General features: G+C 35.8%; 1 protein-coding gene across 1 annotated transcript; it reads right to left on the bottom strand.

Annotated features, from left to right (window-relative positions):
* Positions 1 to 468: 468 nt before the first annotated feature.
* On the bottom strand, positions 469 to 6,616 carry LOC138321308 (small ribosomal subunit protein uS2m-like). The gene is made up of 3 exons (XM_069264907.1): positions 6,518 to 6,616; positions 4,361 to 4,510; positions 469 to 1,207 (listed from the first exon to the last, which is right to left on the bottom strand). The coding sequence occupies exons 1-3, from the start codon at positions 6,579 to 6,581 to the stop codon at positions 567 to 569; spliced, it is 855 nt and encodes a 284-aa protein (XP_069121008.1). The 5' UTR covers positions 6,582 to 6,616; the 3' UTR covers positions 469 to 566.
* Between the last annotated feature and the right edge of the window lie 3,937 nt (positions 6,617 to 10,553).

Below are 10,553 nucleotides of genomic sequence, written 5' to 3' on the forward strand. Positions count from 1 at the left end.
ATTTTACTAGAAATATGAAGATTTGTCAAAATATTTAAAATAAAGAAATACTAGTCAAGTGAATGTTGATGCAATTTGAAGAATATTTGTTTTGGTTTTTAGTAGATACAGACGCATTGTTGATGATATATAGATCGGTTAAGCTAACTAGCCATTCAGTTTCGTTAAGCTGGATGGGAGGCCGGAGCGTAGCATTCAGTAACAATTTGCCTGTGGATATGGCGACAGTACCAGAGTCTATAAATAACACGGCTACAGTCACTCATTCAATACATCGATACAATTCAGCGGTAGAGCGGTAGGGGTTCATATACACGTGTCGTTCTCAGTTGGGGTAGCACGGCTGGAAATGGCCATGTGTTACTGTGTACCAATATTAAAGAGCATCACATAGAAACTGAGTCTTATGTTGCAGGTACAATAGCATGTTTGCCAATATATTGGACATCAATAACGCAAATTCATAAATTTGTAGTAATTATTTAATCAAAGTTTAAAATTTAAGATGTACTACTATATTTGGATGACTGCATCAGAACATGATAATGTGATAGACACTACACGCTTCACACAGATTTTAAATCATCTTCCTTTCGCTTTTGTTTGCCTTTCAATATAGCCTCCTTGAAAAGTCTACAATATAGTTCTATTGATGTTAAGGAATCATCATTACCGGGGATGGGGTAAGTGATAAGTCTTGGATCAGAGTTTGTGTCCACTATACCTACGGTCGGAATCATCATCTTAGCACTCTCAACAACAGCTCTGTGTTGTTCAAACACTGAGTTCACTGTACTCAGGAAAATACAAGTGTCCGGCAAACGTATGACGGAGCCAAACTGCTGTGTAGCGTTGGTAAATGTTCCACCTCGCCAGTACCTACAGTGACTGTACTCGCCAGCCTCTGAAGCCGTCCTCTCAACCAAAGGCATGCTTAACGCATGTTTGCTGATAAACAAAATCACGCCTCCTCTGTATGCGATGTGTGCTAAAAAATTTAATGCTATTTTCATATTTTCCACTGTTTGTTCAAGGTCGAGGATATCCACCCCAACTCTGTTACCATATATATAGGGTACCATGTACTCATCACGAACTCCCGATTTATGACCAAAATGAACTCCAGCCTCAAACAGTTCCTCCACTTTAACCAAACTTTTCACTTGAAAATAGTCATCATGCTTCAATGGATTCTCAACTATTTTGTCTGGAAAAGGCAAGAAAACATATACATGTATATAGATATACAATTGTGAAGGTCAAGGATTTCCTACAAGTTTTGTTTGCACAAATTTCAATGAATATTTGTACTTTGCGAGAAATCCAGTAGCACAAATAAAAAATTTCAAAGATAAACTTAAATTGTCATCCCTACTTATAACCAGTCATTCTAGCTTAAGAACAAGGACATAGTCATTCAGATCCCCCGCCAATGGAGATATCAAAGCTGAAGTAAGTTTGATTGTGGAGACTTATGTGTATGAAAAAAAAACAGGAAAAAGGAAGTTGAGCTAAAGAAAGATGGAGTATAATTAAGTAGAGCGGGGCTGCAATTGTTGAATCAGGTATACAGCCTTGACATTTATATTGGACTATATACACAAAGATGGGTGGAGTTTTGCAAAGTAACATTTACCATGATATTTTCAGCAATGTTTTCATGGTAACAGAAAAAGTGCAAAAAATGAAAACCTTAAAATAGCAAAAGGTACTACTAGACCATAAAAAGAATGTGTCTATGAAGTTTCGTGGAAATATCTCTGCTGGTTTTAGAGTTATGGCTTATGCTCCGGAAATGAACCTGCTACAAAAATATGATATTTTCAGCAATGTTTCCATGGTTACGGAAAAAATGCAAAAAAAGAAAAACCTAAAAATAGCAAAAAGCACTACTAGACCATAAGACCAATGTGTGTATGAAGTTTCGTGGAAATATCTCTACTGGTTTTAGAGTTATGCTCCGGAAACCATTCGTACATACGGACGGAACCCATTTGTATATCCCCCGCCAACTTCGTTGGGCGGGGGATAATTATCCTATTTCACTGAATCAGTACTGATCTATAAGCCATTTAAAAAATTTAAGTCATTTTAAGTTAACTTCATGGAAGAACTTTGTGAAAAGTCATAATTTGTTTGATTCAATTAAGGGTCCCCATACTTGCCAACTTTAAAAAAACAAGAGGCCCATGGGCCTTAACGGTCACCTGAGTTAGAATATATAATGAAACAAACAAGGAAACAAATTAAAGACATACAAACACTATATGCTGGGCCTTGAAGTTGGTCAGTGATTTATAAATTTGACTTTTTAGACTATGGAGAGTATTTGCTTCCATCAAACCTGTGAACTTAGAGGTATTTTTTGAAATTTTAATCATTTTGACCCTGTTTGGCCCTGCCCCTCTGGTCCCCCAGGGGGTCATCGAGGACGGATATGGATGTTAAAATGCTATATCTTAGGCTAATAATTCTAATCAAGTTTGACTAATTTCTTACGAAAATTGGGCAAATAATGTTCACAAATATGTTTTTCCTATATAAACTAAAGTATATAAACTTGACCCCTCCCCAGGGGGTAATGTGAGACCCCAAGGTCATGATATAATTCACAATTTTTATAAAACACCTTAAGACCTTTCCATCTATAATTATTTGATTCTACTATATCCAGAATTTTAGAAGATTTTTGAAGTTTTAGCCTATTTGACCCTTTTTTAGCCCCGCCCCTCTGCCCCCAGGGGGTCGGCCAGGACCAATGTGGATATGATATTAAAATGCTATCTCAGGCTAATAATTCTAACCAAGTTTGACTCATTTCCTATGAAAATTGAGCAAAAAATGCTCATTAATGTGTTTTTCCATTATAAACTATAGTAAACTTGACCCCCTCCCCAAGGGGAAACAGGAGACCCCAGGGTCATATAATTTACAATTTTTATAAACAAACTTTAAGACCTTTTCATCTATAAAGTGTATTTGATTATACCATTTTCAGAATTTTAAAAGAATATTTTTGAAGTTTTAGCCTATTTGACCTTTTTTGGCCCCGCCCCTCTGCCCCCAGGGGGTCGGCCTGGACCAATATGGATATGATATTAAAATGCTATCTCAGGCTAATAATTCTAACCAAGTTTGACTCGTTTCCAATGAAAATTGAGCAAAAAATGCTCATAAATGTGTTTTCCCTATATAAACTATAGTAAACTTGACCCCCTCCCCAGGGGGAAACGTGAGACCCCAGGGTCATATAATTCCAATTTTTGTAAAGGACCTTAAGACCTTTCTATTTATGAAAAGTATTTGATTCTACCATTTCCAGAATTTCAGAAGAAGATTTTTGAAATTTTAGCCTATTTGACCCTTTCTTAGCCCCGCCCCCCTGCCCCCAGGGGGTCGGCCAGGACCAATGTGGATATGATATCAAAATGCTATCTCAGGCTTACAATTCTAACCAAGTTTGACTCGTTTCTAATGAAAATTGAGCAAAACATGCTCATAAATGTGTTTTCCCTATATAAACTATAGTAAACTTGACCCCCTCCCCAGGGGGAAACGTGAGACCCCAGGGTCATATAATTCCAATTTTTGTAAAGGACCTTAAGACCTTTCTATTTATGAAAAGTGTTTGATTCTACCATCTCCAGAATTTCAGAAGAAGATTTTTGAAGTTTTAGCCTATTTGACCTCTTTTGACCCCGCCCCTAAGGCCCCTGGGCGTCAGTCATAGAAAATTTGTTAATAGGATTAAATGGCCATCTCATACTGATAATTCTGACAACATTTGACTCATTTCCTATTACAAATGACCAAATAATGCGCAAAAATGTGTTTTCCCAATATAAACTATAGTAAACTTAACCCCCTCCCCAGGGGGAAACTAGAGACCCCAGGGTCATATAATTCACAATTTTTGTAAAGGACCTTAAGACCTTTCTATCTATGAAGAGTATTTGATTCTACCACATCTGTGAGTGGAGAAGAAGATTTTTGAAATTTTACTCAATTTTACCCCTTTTGGTCCCTCCCACAGCCCCTGGGGGGTGGGGACCACATAATTCACAATTTTGATTGGCCTTATGCCTTAGAAGGTTTGTGCAAAATTTCATTGAAATTGCTTCAGCAGTTTTGGAGAAGAAGTCGAAAATGTAAATTGTTTACGGACATACGGCGCACGACGGACGACTGACGACTGACAAAGGCGATAAGAATAGTTCGTCTCAGGTGACCTAAAAATTGATGTGGAAGAAAGAGTGTGAATGACATTTTCTAGCTGAAACACATGAAATGCAATATACAAATTTGGCTTTCAATCAATGGGAGATAATACAGTTCCCTCAATTATACAATAGATACTTGCCATCTGTTAATGTTGTCTGAATCTCTTGATTCTGCTGGACGGCACTGTACAGTCTGTTAGCACCCTGACAAGTGATGGGTGAGGCAAAAAGTCTATCTCCAAGATTCCTTTTCACAAATGAATGAACCGGACAACATGCAGAGTGTGTACCTAGCAAGAGAAAGAATGAAATTCATGACAGTTAATTGTTCTGCTGCATAGCATTTCATATAAATAATTCTGAATCTATTGGAAAAAGATCAAAGCACAGTTGTTTAAAAGTGATCACGAAGTGAAAGCTTCTGTCAACAAGATCGAGGATTTTGATAGTTAAAGTTTGTTACCTTTATTTTTCTGAAAGTACTGAAGGGAAAATAGAAAAGACACAATTTCAAACCTAGTACAGATATAATTATATAAGCATCGTATGCATGAAAAAGCCTACAGCATCAATATGTTAGGATTATGGGCCACCATATTGAATTGAGGTTATAACGAAATACCCAGATACATTGCACCTATCTGATCTGATGAGTAAGACAATCTATCCAACCCTTCCGGGTTCCATAAGATACCCGGTATGTATATATATGATGAGATCCCTGGGCCCAGTATCAAGAACTTTACTTAAATTTACTTGAAATTTTCCAAAGGAAATCATTACAGATTTTAAGAAAGACTCCATAACTTAAAGATGCTTCATCGCTGACAAATGGTATTTTTTCACTATTAAAAATAGGAGCAGACGATTTAGTATTTTTCTTCAGTTACAAAAGTTACTTACTTTACACCATTACCACCATTGAAAAGTTTGAGCTTCTAATTTTACTTCAAGTTAAAAATATGAAAAATAATTAATTGCATCCCGAAAAAATTCCGTACCATCATATCCTATATGGAATGAACTACTGAATGTGCATGCACCAAAGGCAAAATAAATTATTTTATATTTTTTTTGTGTTAATTAGACTATTATATACACAATTAAACACCAATTATTGTTCAAATGAATTCATCATTTATGCTCGGTCGGCGGTGTTTTTTAAACCTTTAAGTTTTTTTCCCTTTACTTCTGAAATGCTTTTCTATGGGAAAAATTAAATTAGGGAATTCCTTATATTAATTTAGAGTTAATAAGGAATGCCTGTGAAACTGAGCCTGCAGTGATAAATGGGATCCACATATATATTGAGAGTCCTTTGTATTCACTCATGCTTTTCTTGTTGAACTCGTCTAAGTTTTGAAAAAGAAAATCAAAACTGTGCATGATGACCACCTCTATATATATATTAGCTGCAATATTGCAGCTCAAAAGACTTTTAGACAGAAAATAGTGTTGTCTTTAGAGCTACAATTGGTGCCTATTACAGCTAATGGAGCAAAGTAATGGTTTTGCAAGCCATTATTAAAACGTTTGCATGCATTTTATCTTAATTGTTTTATATCGCTTACCTAGCTACTAGGCAATAAAACTGAACCATATAAAATATCAAATTCTCAGCGATACATTTTTTTTTTACATATATACATATGAAGGTCTTTCTGGAGAGAATTTATACGGCAAGTCTACAAATTATGAATTTGACGTCTTATGAACGGTACGGTAGATATTAAGAACTGTAGTTATGTCTGTTTTGGACAAAAATATTATGTAAATGCTTGTGTACGCCAAAAAAAATGGAAACCTAGAAAAAAGGATAGAAAATTGTGCCCGAGTGATTTTCGGAGGCAGTGCTCCACTACGACACATCGGGACCAATTCGTACCCGGCCGAAAGGTATAGTAGGCTGGGTACGTATTATATTCGTTCTATATACAGTATACATATTCAAGCTATAGCAGGTGTAAATATATATATATATATATCCAGTATTATAATTGTGTATGATGACTGCCTGTCCATAATATACATACATATGTATGATGACTCTATAACTAAATGATTACTAAAATGGTTTACTGTAAATTAAAAACAGGACATTAACTCATGTGCACTGTGCAGGGTTGTGGCCTTATATAATCCGACTGTCCAGTTCGATTCATCTGTGCTCAAAATAAAAAGCTCAAGGCATCAACTCCATACAGTTATTTCAGCCATCATTGCTGCATAAAAAAATACTCTACCTACAAACATTGGTAATTGTAACACATCAAGCTTATTCTTAGTAGAAAACCTACTTGATATCTTGCGAAACAGTCCTCTTCTGGCTAAAGTCACGACTTTGCTTCTGACCGCGGCCATGTTGTTGAAACCGGATGTAAAGTAAGGCGCGTTGGTATGGATATTCCGCCTTTGCATATTACAGAGTTACCTCCCTTCAAAGTACTCATGAGCGAAATTCACGTTATTTTCTTTGAAAAGTATGACGTTATGCTCTCAAAAACATAACATCACAATCAATACCCAAACGCACGTGCAGATAACTCTGTAATGTGCAAATGCATTAAAAATATTTCAAAATTGATATATTTTTTTTAATGTCGGAAATGGTAAAAACCCCTAAAATAGGAGAGAGAAAAAAAGAAAAAGGAAAAAGAAGGGAAAAAGAAAGAGGGGAAGGAAGGAAAAGAAGGAAGAAAGAAAAAAAAGAGGGAGAAAGGGAAAAAATTAAGGAATTAGATAAAGAGTGAGAATTAGACAGAGAAAGCTCCATTTCCTACCATTACCGTTTGATGTTATCATTTTAAAATCTAAATGTATTCGACTTTGTGGTACATACATGCATGAACATACTTGTATCCAGGCACAATGGAATAATTATATATTTTTTTTCGTTTAAAGTTTAGGTTTTATCTCCATCGCTTAAAAGGTACAATGTAAATCCCTTCAAGTATTTACTTTTTCCAAAAAAACCAAAAAAAAACCCGATAAAATCCCAATATATTAGATAATTTATTGTCATTAATATTCAATATTGACAGGTTATATCTCGATATCCTTAGCAATAAAAGAAAAGGGGGAGGGGTGGGTGATGGCCATGGTCTTCGCTGGTTGACTATATGTCATGCCCTTCGTTTTCCAGGTTGTAAATGATATATTACACATTTTTGAATAAGCATTAAAGTCCTGTATTAAATCCGACTATCAATTCACAAATGTGTGCGTACTTTCAAAACGCCAGTTACAAGATCACTACTGACGCCGAATGCTTCTAGAAGCCTTTTATTTGTCCTAAGAAAATGTGTGTAAAGAAAAAAGTTGAATGCGACAGAAAATGAGAGCCTCTAGGGTCTGGGTGTACTCCATGGCCAGATGCCTTCCTTTTTTGTTTCAATAAAAACATATTTTTTTATAACGATAATGTTATAAGATAGGCAAACGATGTTAAAAAATTAATGCACATGACAAAAGGCTCCCTATTAGAAAACAGGATGATAGCAATAGTTCCTGGCACCGTATGGCCATAGACAAGACCACTAGCCTTCTTTTCTTTCGTTGTCCAATACACGAATTATGAAGATTGTGTAAGTTAGGGAAAATGAATTATCTAATCTGACAGATAATGTATAAAAGTAAAAGCTTATATCGTTAAAAAAGTTCACATACACTTTCATTAGTCCTATAAAAACCTTCAATAGGCGACCCCTAGCTGCAATATTGTAGCTCAAAAGACTTTTAGACTGAAAATTGTGTCTTCTTTAGAGCTACAATTGTTCCCTATTACTTCAAAACCTTCAAAAAAGTATGAAAAACTGTGCCCGAGTGATTTTCGGAGGCAGTGCTCCACTACGATACATATAGGGACCAATTCGTACCCGGCCTAAAGGCATAGTAGGCCGGGTACGTATATTCGTTCTAGGCGGCCCCCAGACCCCCATCCCTTTCTTTGCTTCGTGCCTCTATGAATAGATATTCAGATTTTAGGCAGTGCAATTCTGTAACTTTATATTCAAAATATGACATTAGACGTCAAAAATAATAAACGAACATTTTTACATGGCTTCAATTATTTTTTGGAAAAAGTGTACATTTGTTCGAGGGCTTCTGGGGGCCTAGGCGGCCCCCACCCAGACCCCCGCCCTTCTTCGCTTAAGTCCATATAAATATTAAGATTTTGATATTGCAATTCTGTAAGTAAAAAAAAAATAAATCAAAACTTCATATAAAAAATATGACACTTGACACGAAAACCATAAATAAACATCACATAAATATCAGTTAAGCTTTTCTACTTGCATAATTATATAAGTAATGAGCCATAATATCTGAAAGTCTGACCTCTCTCCCCTCTTCCTTCTTTCTCTCTCTCTCTCTCCCTCTCTCTCTCTCTCCCCTGTCTCTCTCTCATTGTGTGTGTCTTTTATATGTGTGTGTTTTGTACATGTGTGTGTGTGTGTGTGTGTGTGTGTGTGTCAAGTATGTCCACTTGCCAGTGTTTTGTAAGTAAATCTCGATGTGTCAGAGACTTAGTTTGGTTTTTTTTTTATCACATTTAAAAAGTGTAATGATTAGGGCATGCTAATAATGAAAATATATATTGAAGTCATGTTGAAATGTAATGTTATGGTAGTATGCTTGTAGGGTGATAGATGATAAGGATGAATAATGTAATTGTGTTGATGATAAGTACAGAAATGATACAGTGATTTTATGATGAAGGATGATGTGTTTGTTGACCAGGATGATAATCCTATTGACATCATATTGAATGATGATGTAAGTGTATATGATGATTATAAATATTATAAGGTTGATGACTCGTGATGATAATATTATATTCATGTCATGTTGAATAAGGAGGTGAGTGGGTTGATTGTGTATGATTATCTTGGACGAGTTAATAATATATTGGTACATGTATGCTTAATTAATGACGATGTGAGTATGATTGATGATCATTGATGAGCCTGTGGGATGTGAATGTGATGGTCAATTTTTGAGGATGTTTATAATACATAAAGATGGCAATTATGCTGAATATGATGTGAGGAGGTGTGTATGGTGTGAGTGAGATAACCATGTATCTGTATATGTAAAATCTTCGAAAATAAAATAAATATAAAAAAAAAAAAAAATAAACATCCTTAAATGGCTTCAATTATTTTCTGGAAAATGTGTTCATGAAATCCTCAGAATGCAGGATTTTGCACCATTTATTCGAGAGCTTCTGGGGGCCTAGGCGGCCCCCAGACCCCTCGCCTGATTTGCTTTGTCCCACGCCCCCTCTAACCTCAAAACCTAAATCCGCCCCTGGTTACGCCCACGGTGTTTTAATTTTTAAAATAGGAATGTAAGACGAGATCAATAATTTTGTAGAGTCGCAGAAGTTATTAACTATACGTTTACTAGCACACTTACCATCACCTTCAGAACTGTTTAATAAGAATAAATAAAATGTTAATTTTCATAACGCGGGTCGTTTTAGGTTTCCCGCCGTCGTCCTAAATGCCGCGCGGTAGTTGACTATCACTGTGCCAGACGGCAAAACAGTGAAATGAATTTCCACTGTTATCGTACATTAGACAGGAAATCTTGCATATGTTTGGTGTTGTAACCTCATCTTAGGCCATTGGTATATATTTTCTGATGTTATTATTGTGTTTAAGAAACCTTTAAATTTTGCTCCGGAAAGGTATTTTTTTTTAATGTCGGAAATGGTAAAAACTGATATTAATACCATTCCCGTATCCTCGGTCATTTTCCCTATTTTATTTGGATCAGAATTAACCATGGCTTATATCGACAGAATAAAACTATATCTTTTTTGTGACATAAATCATCTTTGAATGTATCGTAGAAATATTGTTGCATGAGGTGCGAGTTAATGAGGTCGTCGGCAAGCGGTAGCATATGATGTATCATTTTCGTCGTCAGTTAGGTGTAGACGCATAAACTCAGTGATCGTCAACATTGGCTAAATGTAGAATCTATGTGGATTAGGATTAATAGTTTGACTTTCTTTTATTTCTGTACTTTACAAAGTCCGACTTTTTAAGTGCGCAAAAACCGATACCTCTAAGATACAACAGCAGAAATAACGCGGGTTGTCGTAAGTTTCCCGGTGTCGTTCTAAATACCGCACAGAATCTGTAAGCATCGATTGACAGATTGGTGTGGTAACTTAACCATCGTCGATACTCCAGGGATTACTATCACTGTCGTTATATCCACTCAGTTCTTGTAGTGCTTTAAATAATCCCATTGCCAGCTGCACATGTGTGATATGTATATATACAGATGTTCATGATTGTTACATCATTTTCTTACTACAAT

The sequence above is a fragment of the Argopecten irradians genome, chromosome 4, assembly GCF_041381155.1.
Source record: "Argopecten irradians isolate NY chromosome 4, Ai_NY, whole genome shotgun sequence".
In the NCBI taxonomy this organism is placed as follows: Eukaryota; Metazoa; Mollusca; class Bivalvia; order Pectinida; family Pectinidae; genus Argopecten; species Argopecten irradians.